The 21,285-nt window shown below is 42.8% G+C and overlaps 1 protein-coding gene across 1 annotated transcript; it reads right to left on the bottom strand.

Annotated features, from left to right (window-relative positions):
- Positions 1 to 1,498: 1,498 nt before the first annotated feature.
- Positions 1,499 to 21,107, bottom strand: CDPF1 (cysteine rich DPF motif domain containing 1). Its single transcript, XM_086885925.1, is given in 6 exon segments — positions 1,499 to 2,270; positions 3,536 to 3,671; positions 5,584 to 5,692; positions 9,033 to 9,135; positions 11,539 to 11,662; positions 21,083 to 21,107. Coding segments are annotated over 4 exon segments (360 nt in total). The 5' UTR covers positions 11,652 to 11,662; positions 21,083 to 21,107; the 3' UTR covers positions 1,499 to 2,270; positions 3,536 to 3,636.
- Between the last annotated feature and the right edge of the window lie 178 nt (positions 21,108 to 21,285).

Below are 21,285 nucleotides of genomic sequence, written 5' to 3'. Positions count from 1 at the left end.
CAGGTCTTCACAACCAGGTAACTCTGAAGCAGAGGCATCCCTGACTTGGTTCTTCCTGCTGTACAATAAATAACTGAGCTGTACTGAGCCATTAAATATTCTTTAGTTCTGTTCTGAGGTTCTGGTCCCTTTTAATACTGAGTTTTTTCCCCCTCCAGTTCAACATAACAAGTACTTAAAGGCAAGGCAATTTCTGAGGGCTTTAAATGACTCTTCAGTCACATCGTAAAGGCAAAGATAATGGTTATGAATAAATGAGATAACTGCATTTGTCTTAAAAGGGCACAGAGGAAGCTGAACAGAGGGAAAACAGGTCAGAGAGATGAGATTCCATTCTCACTGACACGGGAACTGCACTAGGTAGGCTTTTAAAACCTGCTTTTAAGAGTACAATCTGTCAGGAGCAATGGGAAATCCAAGAAATAAAATATTTCAAGGTATGTTTGCTGGTATAAACATATCCTGTGATCTACATAACCATGTTGCTTTGGCAGCTTGATTACAAGACTGTATTTCCAAGGTGGGAAAGGGCTCTCTTCAGTAGTTGGTGTAGCACAGGACATGCCTCTGGTGTTTATACAGAACAGACACACCACAGCTTTTAAACAGTGTTCCTAACATGTAACTGAAATACAATACCACCCATCTTATATAAGTTTAGTATCGCTTTCCCTGAAAATGTAGTCTTTTGTAACTGCAAAAAAGAATCTGAAATGTTGCCTCCTAACAGGGATCTTTTCTTCCACAATTAGAAACACAAACATTTTATTTATTAAAGCACTTAGGACTTGAAAACGTTACTAACAGGTCCATTTTTGCTCCTCCAGTCACTGCAAGCAATTTCAGTCCTGAACAGAGGGCACCAGTATGCTAAGTTCAGAAAAAAGAAAGATTTTAGCATACTTAAATATCCTAAACATCTCTTTGAAATCATGTTGATTCTTTTAAGGGACACATGTTCATTCTACTGAAATGATCCATTTTTGATGTTGTCCTATTACAAATTATATGGATGGCAGAGTTGGAAAAAGGAGATGTTAACCAAGGCACTGAAGGTTCTGAAGCAATGACTAACAATAATTTGAGTAGAAAAAGGTGATTTTGTGATTAGGGAGTGTTCTAGATGTATCCTTAAGGCATGTGATTCTGGTTTTACATAAAAGCCACCTAAATCTTAAGACAGTCAAAACAGATAACTGAAGAAGTAACTTCATCAGATAACTGATTTTTGAGCTAAACAAACTGCTGTTTTCATAAGAATGTTTTGCCTTTTTTGCCTGAAACTGTGTTTCTGACATCCCTTTTACAGCTACAGTTTATTTGTCCGGTTCAGGAAAAAAATGAGTGTATTAAGAGAACTCTTCTATTTCCACATTAACTGCTTTGAAAGTGCAAAGGAAGTCACCTTTATTGTAAGGCATGAGCTAAATGTATTTGGAGTCCTCTCCAGTTGCTGTGCTGACATGGACTGGAAGGTTAAGTGAAAAGTAACTGCAAGTGAAAGGGACTTGTAAATACTTTTATTGATTAAAGAAGCACCGACGTTCAGAGTCTCAAGTCTCAATGCTGTAATAGCATTAAAATTATTGAAAAATTTAAGTATTATATTTATGACATTTTCCCACAGCACTTTTATTTTAGACTTAAAAAAAAAAAAGCTTTAAATTCCCTGAATAATGTAATCTTACCAGGACAGCACTGCCAGATTAACAATTGGTGTACAGTAACTTTTTGGGTATATACGGAATTAAGATAGATCAATCTGTTTCAGAATTTCTTAACACTGTAGGAGTGTCAAGAACAACACAAAGCACAAAAATAGCAAATGTGAAAATCTGGACATGGTTCCTATGCTCTGTGCAGTCTGGTTTCTTACTGAAAGCATTTCACATGGTGACAGAAGGGTCATCTGCCTTCCTTTCTGGCTCCTCAGCACCTCAGAGCTGCTCCCTGGTGTGGCTGGCGCTGCACGGGGATATCTGAACCCAAGCCAAGGGCAAGGAAATGTGCTGCTCTCTCTAGTAGTGAGCTGATGAAGGTCACTTCTTTAAAAGGAGCAACCTGATAGTCTCCAGGCAGAGAGAGGGGAAACCCCAGCCAAAGAAATGTCTCTCTTGGTCCTTCAAGATTTATGCTTTGTATCCGTTTTTTTTGCAGGATTTCTGCTGGGGCTTCCTTTTATCCATGTCTTGTATTTCCAAAGGAAAGGGCTTTAGGTTTTCCTTCACGCAGGGGAGGCAGAAACTTTTGGAGTAGAACAGACTACAGTCCTGGCAAGAAAATAACATTACTAGCAGGATACACAAAATGGAAATGCTTACGTTCCATTCTCATTAAACTAAATTTATATTTAGAATTTTTCTAAAATTAATTATGCTTTGTCTAGGCTGAAATATTCCAGCAATTTAACTTTTTCTTACTCAATAATTCTAACATCTGGTTAGAGCCAACTGGGTGAAAAATAAAACCCCCAAATCAACAAATCGACCTTCACCAGCTCCCTGATCCAGGGAATAGCAGCACCCCTCCTTCAGCTGCATTCTCCTTCCAGCACCATGCATGGGTTTCCTGGCTTACTGAATTCCAAATAGGATTTCATGGGTAAGCTGCAGCTGGCATTGCTGATGGATTATACTTGGAGAGTGAATAAAGGTGTAAGAGATTCCATGGGTTTTACTGAAACAGCAAAGTTTTCCTTTAAGTCTTTGCTGATGAAGGTTTCTACCACCTGGGAGGATCTTCCAAATTCCTGCAATGATGTGTGAGACTTAGAGCCTCAGCACAGTCTCCCTCACCAATCTCCACAGAAATGGACTAAAGGCCAACACAAGTACCAAGTACTGGGGGCTCTCAAGACAGACAATCTTTTCCATAACTCCCCAAAAACTATTCTTAGTTCCATTAATCCATGCACTTGTATTGTCCTAGGAACTAAAAAGTATCACAGTTATATCAATATCACAGAGGTGTCCAATAACCAGAGTAGTTAAATGAACTCCATTCATCTGAGACAATTCAAATGAGATTTCATCTCTTACCCTCAATAAATGTATCCACTGGTTAAAACTTAAAATCACACCTCGTACTAATGCTTGAGCTAATTGTTCTCCTCTGAACTCATGACAGCAAAGTATAAAAGCTGTTGTGCATAAAGAAGATATTTTTGCTATTCCTGTTCTGTTTGCTGCTCATACAGACCCAATATTTCTTTTTTTTCCCCAGGAGCTGTAACCAGATGCTAGTAATTGAATAGAAAGAAGCAAAACTGGTGGAATATATTTTAATATATTTGCAATGTAGAGTTTGAACAACTTGAAGATAAACTAATTAATGTATTATTCCTTTGCTCTGCAATGAGACTTGACATCCCTGGTTCTCTTGATGTGCTGATCACCAAATTCCAAATAGGATTTCATGGGTAAACTGGAACTGGTGTTACTGATGGATTATTCTTGGGGATTTGAGAATAAATAAAGACATCAGTTTAGATAGAACTGGGCATCTTTTGGGGAGAAATGGATTCCCTGGGTCTTACCTAAATAGCAAAGTTTTCCCCTTGCCATGGTCATTTGCAGCTGGCATTTCTCTGGGAGCTAGGCTTGCGTATTCCTGTGTTCCTCTCCTTGCTTCTGTTCCTTATGTCACTATCTGGGCTTTAGCAGCAGATTCAGCTGAAAATTATACCCAAATCACAATCAGCCTGCTTCTTTGTGACTTGGAAGCTTGAGGAACAACTTCTCTTCATCTATTGTCCTTTTCTGTGTTGACTGCCAGGCCTCTTCATGGTCAGGAATGTGTGAGGCACTAGCCTCTGAAAAGTGTAATCTGTAAGTGGATTTCAGTTGCACAACCTGCAGAGCCTATTGTTTTTTGTCTCTTGGTATCCTTAATACATTAAGCTGCCAGTTTAAAAGGGGAGATTAGAGTTTTAGGCTATTGTTGCTTGCATTGCCAAATGGCACACAGCCCCCCAGCTCCAAGGCTCAGGGCTCCCAGTGGTGGCCACTGGGCCATGGCAAAGGAGGGGAGGGGCTGTTCCTGCAGGTGGGATCCCTGATGTCAAGACAGCCCCTCACAGATAACACAGGTGCTCAGCTTCCATTCTTTTGGCTGAAATGCGTTGCTACCTACTGCAGATTTTAGCCTTTTAACAGGAACTGGCAAAATCATGACATATGAACAACCCTGAGCATGTACCTGTAGCCCACTCTCTCAGTCCGGGGATTTTCAGCCTAACTATTCTTTCAATGCCCTATGAATTAAACTTATTATTAGAGTTGAGCCCTTTTTTAAAACCGTTATCCTGGTAGAGTTCTGTGTTTAATCAGATAATTCTTTCATCTGTTTTCTCCCTTCCATGACCCAGACAGGAAGGGGCCATTTCAATTTTAAATTTCATAGTCCAATTCAGGCAAAACAGTACCACCAAAGCATGGTGCCATCATTTATTTCTGTTCTGAATGAATCATGTCTGAAAGTAATGTACATATACATACATATGCAGGGATGGTATCTTTACCACAAAAAGGAGAGGAGAGGGGAGAGGGGAGAGGTTTGGAGAGGAAAGGAAAGGAAAGGTTTGGAGAGGAGAGGAGAGGTTCAGAGAGGAGAGGTTCGGAGAGGTTCAGAGAGGTTGGGAGAGGTTCGGAGAGGAGAGGAGAGGTTCGGAGAGGAGAGGAGAGGTTCGGAGAGGTTCGGAGAGGAGAGGTTCGGAGAGGAGAGGTTCGGAGAGGAGAGGTTCGGAGAGGAGAGGAGAGGTTCGGAGAGGAGAGGTTCGGAGAGGAGAGGTTCGGAGAGGAGAGGAGAGGAGAGGTTCGGAGAGGAGAGGTTCGGAGAGGAGAGGAGAGGAGAGGAGAGGAGAGGAGAGGAGAGGAGAGGAGAGGAGAGGAGAGGAGAGGAGAGGAGAGGAGAGGAGAGGAGAGGAGAGGAGAGGAGAGGAGAGGAGAGGAGAGGAGAGGAGAGGAGAGGAGAGGAGAGGAGAGGAGAGGAGAGGTTCGGAGAGGAGAGGTTCGGAGAGGAGAGGAGAGGAGAGGAGAGGAGAGGAGAGGAGAGGAGAGGAGAGGAGAGGAGAGGAGAGGAGAGGAGAGGAGAGGAGAGGAGAGGAGAGGAGAGGAGAGGAGAGGAGAGGAGAGGAGAGGAGAGGAGAGGAGAGGAGAGGAGAGGAGAGGAGAGGAGAGGAGAGGTGAGGAGAGGTTCGGAGAGGAGAGGTTCGGAGAGGAGAGGTTCGGAGAGGAGAGGTTCGGAGAGGAGAGGTTCGGAGAGGAGAGGAGAGGAGAGGAGAGGAGAGGAGAGGAGAGGAGAGGAGAGGAGAGGAGAGGAGAGGAGAGGAGAGGAGAGGAGAGGAGAGGAGAGGAGAGGAGAGGAGAGGAGAGGAGAGGAGAGGAGAGGAGAGGAGAGGAGAGGAGAGGAGAGGAGAGGAGAGGAGAGGAGAGGAGAGGAGAGGAGAGGAGAGGAGAGGAGAGGAGAGGAGAGGAGAGGAGAGGAGAGGAGAAGCTCTGCCCATCCATATCCAGAACTGACCCTGCATGACTGGAAGCTGAGTGGGAAGCAGCTGCAGTATTACATTTATCACTTAACACTTACAAATATGTCCAAGGTCAGTGCTCCGTGACCTTCTGCCAAGGTGAGCAATAAGGGATGCAATTTGCTGCATTTCCTCCTTTCTTCTCCAAAAGTCACCTTTTCTCCATGTCTTTAGAAAGCATTGCAATAAAACAGAAGTAACTATTTTAAATTACCAATATGGTCAGATAATATCATTTCCTCTCCCCTTTTCTGAAAGGGTAATAGGAGGAAGGGCACTCAACCTGGCCAAGGACTTTTAAAAGCATGTCTATTATCTTACTTTTTGTGTGGTTTTGACATGTTTTAAGACATTCCAGATAATAACTGGAATTATTCCCAGCTGGATCAGAACTAATGGCACTTACCAAGGCACTCTGATAAAAGACTTGAGCAGCGTGATACAGGCTACAAAATGATTGAAGTAAATTAACTGAGTGAAACTTCAGAGGATATTTGGAGATGTTTAAGTTTATGAGCACTATACAGAACAGCTGCCAAGTTTATTGGCACAGCAACTGAAAGGAAATACACTTCAGCTACCATGGGCTTTCTCATGAAAAGCCTAAAATCTGATCTGTCTCTCAAGTCTCCTTAGGTACAAAAGCTAGCTAAAATTCCTTTGCCAAATCCAAGGTCAGAAAAGTCTTAATTTTGCCACACGTTGGCCTAATACTATTCTGAATTACCACAATATTAAAAGAAGCCTGTCACTAAAACCTTTCCAATTGGTCCAGCTTCTTTGCCAAGAGGCCCAAGAAAATATGATTTTCTTCAGCTTCAATTCCTATGTTTTGACATTTAGCTCAGGGGTGAATTGATATACTTGGGTCAAGCACAAGCAGGAACCACAACCACTAAGGAGATATCGTCCTAACTTTGTCTCTCTCTATTGCCTTGGATAAGTTTTTACTTCTCTGGACTTTTAATTTTCCCTACATGAAGAGGAATACTATGTGTTTACTTACTTTGTGGTGTGGGTGTTTGAAGCACTAATTATCATTTTTGTAGATCTCTTTCAATGTTACCTAAGCAGTATTGCTAAATTCATTTTGAAACCATAGTCATATGTGTGATTCACTATCTGGCCTGGCCAGTTTGGTAAGAAATTTATTCTCAATTATTTACAATCAATGTTTTACTTTGAGTGATACTATCAGGGAATCTTGAAAATTCAGATAACCAGCAGTAAATGACTGACAAATTTCCACAATAGGCAAAATAAGCAGGGCTTTCAAAAAGGTTAGAAACTTCCATTGGCTTACAGCAAGTATTCATTCATTCATTCTTCCATTTATTGCCAAGACCTAGGTTAACTGAAAAAAAACCATATCTTTTCAAAGAAAGTCCCACCTTCATTCAGAAAAGCACAATGCAAAGACCCTGAGAGGCTGAAATGCTCTATTTCTGATTGCTCAAACAGCTACACTGGGAAATATCTGCTGAATCCTTCCTAAATTCAAGACACTTCACTTGGGAATGAAAATAGTTAAATGTGCTGAAGTTTGTCCCAAATGTGTCTGTGTTGCCAATCCTCTGCTGTTAAAAAGGAAGGATAAACATGGCGTGTCAGGGCAGGAATCAAGCCCCTAAGCCCAAACTTTTTGAATAGCTGCACCTGGCTCCTCCTTGGGCTGTGTGTGAGAGGGAGTCAGCCCCCGCCACAGCAGGGACAGCAGGGAAGATCTTGCTCATATCATGTGAGCTTTGCCTCCACACAATTGCCCTGAGCAACCTGGCTCTGGAAACTTGAGCCCAGCCACCACAGCCACAACCAGAAGGTGCTGGCACTTCACCAAGTCAGAGCCTACAACTCCCTCTTGAAGCTTCAGAATAGGAAAAAAATAAAACCCCAAACCCTCTGAGCTGCAATCACTTTCAGTGATTTTCAGTCATTTAAAAGTCAGAAAAGACTTCAGAGATAGGATGTTGAGAAATTCTCCCAGTGCAGGTAGCTGGGTGTGTGAGCTCCCATGCCAGCTACACATTGTGCCATGGATGGTAGGAAGCAACTGGAGCCTCCAGCCACGAGCCAGGGCACAGATCCTTTTCCTAACAAAGGGCTCAGGGCCCTGCATCACAGTCTGGGAGAGGACTGGTTACCCTGAGACTCTGCAGGAGCCAGTGAACAGCAGGAAGACCCCAAACCAGAAATTCTCCATGGGAATAGGCACACAGACTGTAGGGGTATAAAAGCCCAGGGGTTTCTTTGTTTGGGCTCATCCTGGAGGAAGCAGCCTGAGCTGTTCCTGCTGCTGCACCATTCAATTATTAAATCTTTTTTTCCTGAATTGGATACCTGACAAACCTGAGTAAGAAATTTCTTTAATGAGGAAATAAACACAATCAGGAGAAAGGCATTACTGCACGCTCCTCTTAGCCCATCCTTGCTGCTGACTGCCCACAGTTCAGAACAGCAACTAAACTGGGCCAAATGTGCCAATATCCTTCTGGCTGTGTCTGCCCAACTCCCAGAATTTGAGACTAACAGCAAACAAAGGGGCCAGTTCTGCACTGAGAAGAAGGAATTAAGACAAATAATTTAATATCACTTTTCTCGACTGCACTCAGATTTCACAGTTTAAGATTGTCTTTCAGCTGCTACTTCAGTTCATTTTTCTTCAGAGAGCAGCATGGCATGGTACAAATCTCCTTCCTGCTCACTTTAAACATTAACTTTTGCAAATAGGATGACAGCCCTGTGCTGTGAATGCAAACCTAACAATCCACGGACATTTATATTCCCTTTACAGAAAAAAACACAATCTACTATCATATGGGATCCATACTGCCCTTACAGTGTCATCTATATTGCCCTTGCATTCCCTGGTGCTAAGAAAGTAGAAAAGAGCACTCCTTGTGCTTGAGAGGCTGGACTGATCTCACCTGTAAACAGAAAGCCCACAGATGCTGATTATTTTAATTTAATACTGAAAGCTTCATCTGGCAGAATCCACAAGAACATACAATTATGTGTAGACATGATTTTCTGAACCTGAGAGAGTTTTAGGCTCTCAGGGGCTGAGCTGTTTCCCAAGGGAGTCTTTTGGGAAACTTTTTCTCTCTCAAGGACTGTTGTGTAAATAAGATTTTGGTTCTCAAAATAAGGACACAGATGTTCTGAGTGTTTTTTTCTCTTGTCCCACCAATGGGATAAGGGAGGTGTTGTTCCTTGTACCAATCAGGTTAACCTGTATCAGGACACCTTATAAAAAGGGCTGAAAACCCCAAAATAAAGGTTTTTTGCCTCATGAAATAAAACCTCAGCTGTGTGGGTTAAGAACCCTTGCTTCATACTTCGTGTAGCAACAACTATGTACAATAACATACATATAGTAGTAGGACTAGCGGGAATGGCTTGCCTTAAAACCTGATTATTTGGGATTTTGCTGTTTGATCTTTCTCTGACAGGTCACCAGGACTGGAACAAAAAGAAATTATTGAAGCAGCTTGTTTTGCTTGTTACTTACTGTACCAACACACACTACTCTGCTACACAAACTGCAATGAGACCCAACGATGTCCTTGTCAGGGGTGAGGGGATCCTTCATGACATAGGCCTCTCACAAAAGCCTGCAAAAGAATAATTTCAGGCTTTTAAGTGTATACGTCACAGCAGGAGATGGTTGAGAGGGGAAAATTGTGGAGGCTGAAAAGTTATCAGCCCTTTGTACTTGATTTGCTCATCCTGCTGTAGTACCTGAGGCAACACAGCACCTCTGCAGCTCCTTTTCTCTTCAAAACCTTTAACTCTGCAGCTGCCTTCAGTCCTGTACTGCACTTTCTATCTCTCTTCCAACAGTAGAGCAATTGGTGAGCCTCTTAATGTCATCTTACTTACTTTTCAATGTTCTAGCTTAAAGTAATTATCTTCTATTTTTTATGGCAGGCACCCCTTAGCATGGCCAACTTCAGTACCTTGTCAAGTCACCATTTCAATTGCACAGATTTTAATCAGAAGTCCTCTTCCAAAGCTGCATGCAAGTATAAAATATAGAGGTTTTTCTGCTCTTGGTTATGTCACTGCTGTAAAGCTGAGGTCTCCAACTCCTGAAAGCAGGAGCTACTAGCAGAGAGCCCTGCAGTTACCTCCAGTGTACTTTGTGTCACAGACTGTACTGCTTGCTCCAGGGGGTTGAGGGAGTGCATTTATTAATAATTTGACAACCTGCTTGGGAAAAACTAAAGCTTTATTTTTTTTCTGTGAGCTCCAAGCAAGATAATACAGAAGCCTGTTGAGTTTCTGTCTGCACAGGGCACCCAGCAAGGGCACCTGGATTGCTCTTGGGCTTAAGTCAAACTTGGATTATGGTAATAATATGGATAAAAGGTATTCTGTCAACTCATACTGCCTTCTCCTTGCTTCTGTACACACACAAGTGTGTACAGGAGTGTGTCCAGCAGTGTTCCTCTCTTCTTTTTCTGTCCACTCAAACAGAAAATTATATGGCCAGAGTCTTCCACTGTTAGGAAAGATCAGGCATCTTACTATGGCAGATCACCCTGTCAACAAGTTCCTGGGATACAGGGAATGTGTTTGCAAAGCTCCCCTTGCAGGATTTCCAGCCCTCATCAGTGCAGAGCCATTGGACAAGGCCTCCTGTCCAGCACATTTACTGCAGCACTACATTTGGGACAGGTGAGCAAGCCAAGAAAGATGGGGTGTGAAGCTGTTTCTTAAAAGCATCTATAGAGGTGTGATGCTTCAGCATTATTCTTTTCCTTTTGGCACCTGGGCAATCCAAATAAAACTGGGATGTTAACACTGGGCTTGGATAACATAAATTAAGATTCACATCATTCAGGCTCTTCAGGAATGGACCTGATCAAAGGTGAGCCATTGCTCTGCTGAGTGGAAGAGGGAAAACTAGCAGCACTGTGGGGTTTGGAATGATGGAAAGACAGCTGCCTGAGGACAACAGCCCCAGCAGGTGGTAATCAACAGCTGTTTCCATTCTTTAAGAAACTGAGAGGTCTTATTAGGGTGAAATGCTGAATACATTCAGCAATACATACTCCAGATCCAGAGAGTTCCTGACCATGTCTGCTTGATGGATTTGTTGACCATGATGGCCCCCGCCAAGCTACTCATGCATTTAAAGCAAAATGCTTTATTTTATGGGGAGTTTAATGTCTGCAAACAAAGCTGTAGCTGCATAATTTCTGGGCAAACTATCCCTACTTAGCAGAGAGAGAAAAGGCTTTGGTCTCTGAAAATATAAATACATAGTGAACATCCATACACCCTGATGTCACACAGTCTGACAAGGGATTGTCCAATCCACACAAAAAAACACTGCTATTCAAAACTCCACATCATGCGAAATAGCTCTTAAGTGTTTCTGCTATATATATTTGTGGTGGTTCTAAAGCACTAACTTTAAAAGGTTATAAAGTGTTATTCACAGAGTTGATCTCACTTTTTTAATAGTGAAAAAACTGTCAATTTTCAGAACTGGCCAGCTATTGGCCAGGTCTCAAGCAGAAAAACAACTCTGAGAGGCTCTGGAGCAGCCTCCAGCAGCCTCTCTCAGAAACCTAACTTCCATGGGTGTTCCTCACTTTTTCTAAAATGCCAGTTCATCACAATATTTCATTCATGTTGTGTGTATGTATTGCTCACCTGAGAGAGGCTACAGTGAGGGAAGGGCTATTCCCAGAAATACCAGACTGGCAGCCAGCAGTATTCTAGCAAAAAAATATTGGTATAATAGAGTTGTCAGTGGAGCTAGAAAATAGGTTAAATACAAATTTTTGCATGTTACTGAAGCAGGGCACAAAAATTGATCGTTGTCTTTCCTACCAATACTGCCAATTTTTAACATTCTTTCCCCTTGGTAAAAAGGAGATCACTTTAAGTACCAAGCTTCATGTTCAGGGTCAGTACAGCACATTATTGGGCTCATGCAATGAACACTACAAAGAATTCTAATGCTCATAGCAGAAATTAAGTCTGTGATCTCAGAGGGCACTTACACAATCGACTGTGAGTTTGGTGGCATCCACCCACAGTATGTGTACGGGGCTGGTAAATCACACAGCTCACATTTGAGCTCTCCTGATGTCTGAACTTCTTTGTGAGCATCCATTTTTAAGCTACCTGCAAGAAACACATACACAAAAAAATCTTTTATCTTCAAAACACAATGCTGGAAACATATCTGCAAGAAGATTAAAGTGACCTGAGACATCTGGCTTTGCAAATTAAAACCCAGCAGAAAACTGACAGTTGCAAACCTTGATTAGTAAATATTTTCTCCCAAATCAAATCAGTTTCCCATGTCCCAGTTAAACTTTCAAAATCATTAAGCAGGTATATAAACTGCAGACTGGGATCCTGACTATAAAGTTCACCTATTAATTTGGAACATCCATGAAATAACTCAAGTGACAAAGCACATGGCTGAGATCTCAAAAACCCTGTGTTCAACTGAGGTCTATACTCCCTAAGTGCTTCCCAGGACACTGTTCCCTATTTGCTCCTGTGCAGAATTCCAATCCAGTTCTGCAATGCCCATCTCCTCCCTCAAATTGGAGCCATTAAAGGGTTTGGGACCCCACTCAGGAGGCAGGTACCAGGAAAGTAAGTATTGCAATGAAAAGACTGTGTCTTTTTCTTTGCTTCTGGTTCACCTTGAAATAGAGTTTTGGAAGCTTATCCCTGGCTACCTGCTCCCATCTAGCTTTCTATGGAAATGAGGCCAATGGAATCACCCTATAACTTGATGAAGTGTTGGCCCATTCCAGCCACATGGGACAAAGGAGCAGACACCTTTAAAAAAGCTTAGGTACCATAACTTTTGTGAAGACAGGCAGAATGGGAAGACTGCTTTATCCTCCTGGAGAATACCCATATATTTCTATAAATAGGAGAATCTGCACTTAGGAAAGTTACTGTCCATCCTTCTGACAGACTTCAGGCCTCACTACAAAGGTGTGGTCATCAGCCCCAAGACATAACACGTAAGAAGTCATGCTCCATCAGCTTTGGTGCTAACAGATTACTTGTTTAAAATCCTGACCATTGCTTTACATTTGGGGAGCTTACTCTTCACTAATACCACTAGTATTAGTTGAGAGTCACACCCTCAGCTTTTTCCAAAAGTATGGTGTGGTAAGTAGGCTTTTACGATTGATTTTAGTCCATCAACGATCCTATCAAGCACAGCTAACCATGTGCATGCCCAAAAATTGCACCAATCCGTGAAAGAAAGGTGGTTGCTTTTTTTCAAACTGGGTATCTTTGTTCACCTGCATCATTTTCTTGTACAGACAATTCATGTTGTAATTATCAAGAAAAGTACAGCTTTTAGCTAAAAACCCTCGTGCTTTTCATGGTGTGAAAAGTGTGCAACAGTGTTCTGCTGCAAACCAGTCAGCTTTTGGAAGAGAAACAGGGCTGGCATCATGTCACTAAAGGACACAAAATGATTCACACAAACACTTTTCAGCGTTAGAACAGGAAAGAACCAATAACCTTTATTCTTTGACTCCAGTACGTATAGATTCTCAACAATGACCAGGGATTGGATAATCAAGTTCCCACTTTCCCAATCGGACTGGTCATGTGAAATGTCCATCAAAAGATGTTTCTTTGAGAAGAAATGTGATAAACAACTTATGTTTATAGAACTTTCATGGGAAAGTAACTAAAACTATGAAAACATTATCAGAAGGCTTTCATTTTCAGGGCGACATCATGAGGCTATGAAGAGGTGAGCACCAGAAACCTGGGTGTGGGTGGTATTTCAGCAGGTAGGTTGTGTGTGCTCCCAGCTGAGCACATCCACAGCCTGCCAAAGGACAGCAGGGCATTACTACTCTTCCAGCTCTGAGCCCTCTTTCCCTGCAGACCTGATTCAGGTCTAAGGCTCCATCCCTATTCATGCTTCAGCTCAGAGGTTTCCTTTAGGAACAAATTGCCTGACTGCACCTCCTTACCACACAGGTTTGCACCACAGAACAGTTTCACAGCACACAAACCAGAGGGTTTCAGAAGAAATAGACCAAAAGATGTGCTCCAGAAGCACACCCAGAAGCACCTAACACACCCCAACCTGAATGTCCAGCTGGTGGCCATGCAACCTACAGACTGGCACCAGAGGTGATCTAAAACATCCCAAAACACAGAGAATGGGCAGTTTGTATCCAACACCTAAAACCTTGGTCCATGGTTTCAGTCTTGCTAAATCACACTAGTTACTAATGCAGTAACAAAAAAATACTTCCTAATCTTCTTCCAATTTTTTTTTCCTTATTGCTTTTAAGGAACTAAATTGGCTTGTAGAGGAATCCAACAGCTGCCAACAGTATAACAAGGTAAGAGGCAGAACTGCAGCACTAGCAGAAAGCAGGGCTGAGATGAGGGACCTTCACATCCCTCTTTTGGAGACAGTAAGCTGCTATTTCTGCTTGCCCAACAGAGTGAAACTGAATCCTCAGAGACATCTGCTGACAAGGTAAACTAGGGGCAAGGTGAAGCAGAGCTGGGACTACTTGTCATCTAGTGTTCCAGAAGAACAGGGAGATCCTAAGAGACTACAGAGGCTTCATGACAGACACCATGTTCAGAAAGCCCTAGACTGTTAAACTAAAACTTAATTTTGGAAATAATCTGCCTTACCTCATCACTTCTTTACCACCAGCCTTTCCACTGTCATTCCTGGCTTTTCAGTAGCACAGTAGCTTCAGATGTAACACAAATGGGACACTGGATTAATAAATAAATTCACCTGGAGAACACCTTAGGAAACTATATTTCTTCATAAATGATATGACCCTTGGATATGATGTGTTTTCCCTACCTCACAGGGATGATTGAGAGCATTTAATTAATTCAAGTGCTTTCAGATTTGTCAGTTAGTTGCAAGTACATGCTACCCATTTCTCCCTGTATATTTCTCCCCCTGTATATTGTAATTTGGATTCTCCAAGCTATGCACTAACTCATCTAAGAAGTCTACATTTTGAACTTCGCATTTTAGGATTACCAGCTAGGTCCCCCTGACATACGTAACTACCTTTTCTGCAGGCACCCAGCATCCATAGCAACACACTCAGTTGACTGAATGAGATTCAGATCAACACTTGTTTGCAATTTTTTGTAATCAGTCCTCCTTAGAAAGGAGAATTCATTAACCCCAAAGAAGTAGCGTATGGAAAGTCACTTGAATCAAATACAGAAGACTATAATGGTGACTTTTTCTTTGAAGTAGTGCAAAACACCAAGAACCACAACAACAAAAAAGAAGTATTTATGGCAGTGAGGGTCATAGACTTTGGAATGAATATGTCCTGATCCCAAGTTAAAATAACAGCCCTGGGTTCAGAGCTGAAGTACGTTAGATATAGAAACACCTGCTATCTCACAGACCATCGGCATGTAGAACAGAATCTGTTCAATGCCTGCCACTGGGAAGGAATGATATCTATGTACAAACACATTTTTGGCTACGCCAGTTGAAAAGCATATGATCCTGCCTGCAAGGCACAAATGAATTTATGATGCTTTCCATCTAACTCCCAGCTTACAAGTCACTGATAGCAGCTGCACCAATTTTTATTTCACTGGGAACATCATTTGTCCAGAGAGCTTGTCACATCAGCACTTGGGAAAGTTAAGGTCCCTAACTAAAGGTGTGAGGTCAATGAATGCACAGATGTCAGAGTGAATGCTCCCATTCAGAAGTAACATTTGCTATATAACAAAGTAAAGCCATTTCCTTCTGAAGAAAGATATTTAGTGGCAAGCTTATGCATGTGCTTCACACCTTTAGCCTAAACTGCCAAGCAGGCAAATCCCAAGATGCTCTTTCTCACAGAGTCCAAAAAGTACATTTATTTTGAATACTCATGTTTTTGTCATAAACACAGCTGAGCCAGACACTGGTTTATCACACTGGTCAGCTCATTGGTTTGCCACTACACACTATCTTAGCAGGATGTGACAGTGTGACAGGTATCTGTCTGCCCTCCAGACACAGGAAGGAGAGTGAGAATACATTTTTCTCTACCAAACCAGCAGCAGGAAAAAGGATGTCTTGAGGAGAAAGTCTAGGGCACTAATCCCTTCTTAATAATGGCAGGTAAATTTGTGACCACAGATTTGGGAGCTGCCCAAATCATCACCAGCTGCTACCACTGTTTTGTCTTTTTACCTTGGAATGTTCTGAAGCAGCACCATGTCCCAGTAACATGTCACAAGTCTGGCTGGCTGACACATGCTGAACAGATTTTTGACAACAGCTTGTCTAGAACTGAATTCTGCCCAAGCATTTTCCACTCTGACTGGAAGCCACAAGGTACTTGAACACATCCTTACTTGATGCACATGCCCAGCTCTTCTGGAAAGAATACAGTTAATCATATGTTTGTGTAACCACTGAACTAACATGCTCCACAGGAGGAACAAGCTCCAGGATGTGTGTGAGGTTGGCTCGTGTCCTGGCAAAAGGTGAAGCACACAAATTTCAGTGCCATAGTAAGGAAAGAACTGAAATAAAAGAAAGGCATGGGTTAGGTACTGCTGAAAGAGTGTTTCTCCGTGCTGTCTGCAAGTGATACCTGATACAGACATGGGGAAATGGCTCTCAGTCCAGTTCTGTGGAGACTTCTAAAGACTTCAGGGCAATTCTGCTCAGAGCACTCTGCTAAGAGGCCTGGAAGGCATGCCAGAAATCATAAATCACCCTTAAATTGTCAGGGTCAGTGGCAAAGTAGTAGCATAGATAAGTAATCTGATTTTCTTTCCTTCAAACCTCATTAGCACAAGTATTTACAATGCATAGGTTAAGCCCCCTCTAAATACTCCACAGAAGACTCCTGTATTTCTGAGTCACTGATAAACTAGAGAAACCATACAAGAAACAAAGTGCCTATAAACAGATGTAGATTTTGATTTGAAAGGCTGTCAGATAAAACCAACATTGACACACCCCTAATCCTCTCCTACAAAACCCTTGTTTCTTTTACCTGCCAGGATTTTCCTGCAGTATCCACTGTTGATGACAAAAATCTATTAAAATATTCACAGCTCAATTTTTTACAGGTAGTAATGCTCTATACTAGAATAGGAGTTCATACCCTGGCATGTACCAGTGTTTGACATGACATATTTAAATACAACACCAGCAATGCACTTGCCTTCTTCACAAAAATTATCTGCTGCCTAATTGATCAGGTAGTAGATAAAACAGCAGAACCTTCTTACTTGCTAGTTAATTCCGGGTGAACAACTTTCTTCCTCCTGTTCCTTCATGCTATAGTCCTGAAGGCATGTTTAGGTCACCTGTGGCTGCTTCCCTGCTCTTCCTTTGAGGTGACTTACCTTGGGTTCAGCACGAATTCAGGACTGTAATTTCACCAAGCATGACCATTCACAACTTTCATCCTTACTCATTCTCGCAAAGATCACTTGATTGAATTAAATCTTGATTTTTTGCAGCACCCTTTTCCCTCAGGCTGGGGGGTTATGCTGGCATTGCTATGCTTTATCTGCTTGGTAGGAACAGAGATCCCTGCAGGCTTCCCTCTAGCCATGGGTCACAGAGCAGGCCCCAAGCCATGCTCCTGAACAGCAGGTTCCATGAATTCCCCATGGTAGCAGCAGGATAAACAGTCTAGGCAGTCACTAGTTAAAGATGTGAAAGCCAGTGTGTTTTCTGAACACTGTAGGAACAGAAGAGTAACACAGACAGGCAAATCCATACCCCTTCCTTAGGTAAAAAGGCTTTCCAAGCACACAATGAATCTCAAAAAGGCATCTATACCTAAGATCCATGGTTTAACACAAGCTGGGAAACCAACACTCAATGAAAACTGAGTCCAAGTGCCCCCTACTCAGAAATGGCAATGCAGCCTGCCCTAAATTAGGCAGCATTTAATAAGAACCTCAAATTAGGTAAGAACTTAAAGCTTCACACGGCAAGGCTGCACAAGTCATCGTGTACCCATAACAAAAGAGATCCAAACACTGAAGTGCTGCTAAAGTGATCATCAGTTCTGGATCACAGAACTGTTATTCTTTGCTAAAATGGAAAAACCAGACCTGCGGTCAGATTTCATTAAAACTCCTTCTGGTTCAGCCACAATAAAAAAATCAACCTACAGCCATAGTAACCCTCTGTTCTGAACTCATTTTGTCTCCCTTCCAAACTGCAGCTCCCTATTAGAAATTTGCTACATTAATAGCCGTAGTGGAGAAGAGCAAGTTGCTCTATTAATATATAAGTGATGACCATTACTTTTTAAGTTGCCCTTAAAAAAAGCTAAGTGCAGGGCCACACGTGTACCACTGAAAGTATCAGCTTGGTTAAGCACAATCTAAACTTAGTGCAATACTTTCCAACAGAGTCTAAAAATAGGAACACCAAGATTTTGTGGAAATACAGGAGGAGAGGCTAACACAATATTTCAGGAAATAAGATACTGCCATTTGACATAATCCTGAAAGGAAGAAATACAGCTCCGGTGATTAATCTCCCTACAGAAAGCAAAGCTGGGACTGTAAGGAAAGACTCAGCCCCATGACATGGGGTTGCATGTGACAATGTCCGTGCTGTGGATCTCGTGCCTGCTTTCTCCTGTGACCAGGAAGATGTTCAGCATTAACATACCTGGGAAAGGGAACTTTTTCCAATGAAGTGGAATGACTGCAACTCTTGGTTTGTTAGGACTGAGATCAAGTTGGGTACTGCAGAATGAAGTAAATAAAAACTATCCAGAAGGAAAAGCAAACAAAACTACCAGAGGGGTGAGGGATATGGGGTGAAAAGTGCCAGCTTTAAGAAAGTCTGGGAATAAAGACAGGCTTGTCCCTACTATACTTATAACTTTTGCATGCACACGGCCCAGCACACCTTCTGCAGCCATGTGCATTTCCTCGGGGACATGCCCCTCGAGGTTTGTTATCCCATCTGGTGTGAACAGTAAGCACAGAAAAGCACCCAGAGAGATCCACTGACAGCACATCTGATAGAGCAAAGCCCATGGTCACTCAACCCTTAGCAGGGCACTTGCTGGGAATTCTGTCACAAAAATTTGCAAACAGGTTCCTTGTTTCACACCTTCACACCAAGCTCACTTCACTGGTTACAGTTTACAGTGGAAATTAAGTCTTTTAGTCAGGGGTGAGCAGCTTCCAAACTTCCTGACATACACATATGTCAAATTCCTGTCTTCTAGCAGGCACAAGACTTCATGAACTTTTAATAATGTCTTCAGGTTACTCTGTTCAATCCTGTTAGAAAGACTTGGCTTCTCAACTAGTACTTGGATTACTTTGCCTAAAAAATACACAGGTACTTCTTTCAACACCTGATGCATCTAACAGGTATCAAGGCACATATACAAGGACTACTTCCATAATTCTCTGTAGGACACAGAGAAATATGTGTTCTTAGATAGTTGAAGACCTATTTTATCACTGAGTGCGCTAGGCCATTCCTTTTGTGCATTCTCTGTACCCTGCACAGTCTGTTCTCCAGAGGGTCTGTATTTATGCTCCTTCCTTCCAGAAGTTCTTTTGGACAAATTTATTTTTCTGTTCATTACAGGTGAAACAGAAGAAAAATGGCTTTTTCTCACATGACAAATGTAATCATATATGGAGATGTGCAGATCCTAGAATTTACTATAACCAGAGTGGACTACTCCTTCTGGGTCACATGCTAGGAAGGCAGACACATAAAATTTTCACAGTTCTGACTTTTTACCCAAGCAGTTCAAAATCCACTAAGAATTGGCAGCACCATGTCACAGATATTTAATAAAATTGTCTTTGGCTTTAGATCTCCAAGTGTCCAGCAAACACAGACAGGTCAGACTAAGATTTCACTGAGGTCCAAAAAGAAAGTGTGGGCTCAGAATAGGGTTAATTTAGCAGAAGAGATGATGGGGTCTTGACAGAAATTGTATGTTTCTCATATTTTTCAAAGTTTTTCAAAGAGCTGGCTATTGTTCTAGGTAGATAAGGCTTAAAAACATTGTGATAGTGATAGTGATAGTGATAGTGATAGTGATAGTGATAGTGATAGTGAAGGCTTAAAAACTGTGATGTTTCATGCCAGATTTAAATGTGCACTTCCTTTCTGCACATACACATGGGTCCAAGCATGGTTAATAAGTAATAACTTCACTCTTGTTGGGAAAATGATGACAAAATAAAAGAACAGCTGTGGGAGAAGGCATAGTGCGAAGTTATTATGGCCTCTAGTTAAAAGCAGACTTCAGAGAAAGTACCATGGTTCAGGTGTTAGATGTGCAGCAAAAAAGAAAATAAAAAAAGCAGGTGAAAATGCTTTCACCAGGCTTTGACAAAAGGAGCAAAAAACACTTGCCAATCCTCTCTTCCTTTTTCCAGGCCTGGACTAAAGAACAAAGAAGCCCAAACCATTGCAACCACATAGATAACTAACTTCTTTCTTAATCCAAATCACAGGTTTTGCCTATCTATTGGGAATTTGGGGGCTTTTTACAGCTTTTTCAGTGTAGTGATTTTTGTGCTAGTAAAAACACTGATTCAGTCAACAGATCAGTGCAAAGGTGATGCACAGGCTAGAGAGCTTGGCATCTCTACCAGCCTGGGGAGCACATCTCCATTACAAGTCACTTCACCAACAGAATCCAAGTGTTTTCCTACATCTCTCATCAAACAAATACCTTCTTTGGTCTGAACAACCTAAGAATGCTGCATCTGGGCCGAATAAAACTTTCAGGGGATCCTTCATCAGGGTCTTGGCATAACCTTGTCGTATTTGTAGAGATCACAGACTCTGTTAGAGGCGAGGCACAAAGTGAGACACAGGTATTACTAAAATGCTTTCATTGTAACAGCTTATTTGCCCCTAATTTACATGGGAAGTTAAGGCATGAGGAAAATATTTCTGCTAGGGGATCCAGAAGCACGAAGGTCTTAAATTTTGTTTACATAAAACATGTCATTTAATTTGTAAGAGTATAGTTCCATATCCTTATTAACTACTAGTGCACAGATCCACTTCTTTGGCTCAAAGGTGCTTGGAGCTTGAAGAGAGTGGCCTCTAGCTCGGGAACCGCGAGTGTCTCCTGGTCGGCAGTGCCCAGCCAGCAGCTGCTTCCCCGCTCCCCCACTCCCGGTTCCCAAGCCCGGATTCCGGTGCCCCCTCCCCTGGCTCACGTTCCCCTCCCGGATCCCGGTTGTCTGCCCGGCTCCCCGGTTCCCAGCTCCCCCAGGCTCTCCCTAGGTCCCCGTTTCTACCCCCACGGGGAGCTCCCAGTTCCTTTCGCCCCCAGCCTCCCGTTCCTCGGTCCCCTCCTCAGCTCCGGTTTGCTCCCCGATTGCCGGTTCCTGTGTGTCTCTCTGCCCCCCGCCCTCAACCCATTTCCCGTTCCGTCCCGAGCTCCTGTTTGCCTCCCGATTCTCGCCGGCTCCAGTTTCCCTTCGGCACCCACTTCCTACCCAGTTCCCGGGGCTACCCCTTTCCCCGATCCCTGTTCCCTCTTCCCCGATCCCGGTTCCCGTTTCACCACACGCGGCGCCCACCGAGCCACTTCCGGGATGGCGCGGCTCCGGGGTCTCCCTGCAAGGGGCAGGGGGCGCCGGGCGGCCGGCAGGGGGCGCTGTCCGCCCGTGAACGCGTCCCGCCTTCCCTCATCCCTTGCTCGGGCCTTGGTGGAGACGCCGTGTCCCCAGCCTGTCCCCAGCCTGTCCCCAGCCTTCGCGATGGACACCCAGGCGTTCTCAGC

Source organism: Cyanistes caeruleus, chromosome 4 (assembly GCF_971803275.1).
Source record: "Cyanistes caeruleus chromosome 4, bCyaCae1.hap1.1, whole genome shotgun sequence".
Lineage (NCBI taxonomy): Eukaryota > Metazoa > Chordata > Aves > Passeriformes > Paridae > Cyanistes > Cyanistes caeruleus.
The sequence above is the reverse complement of the archived record's forward strand: the minus strand, read 5'-3'. Positions and strand labels throughout refer to the sequence as shown.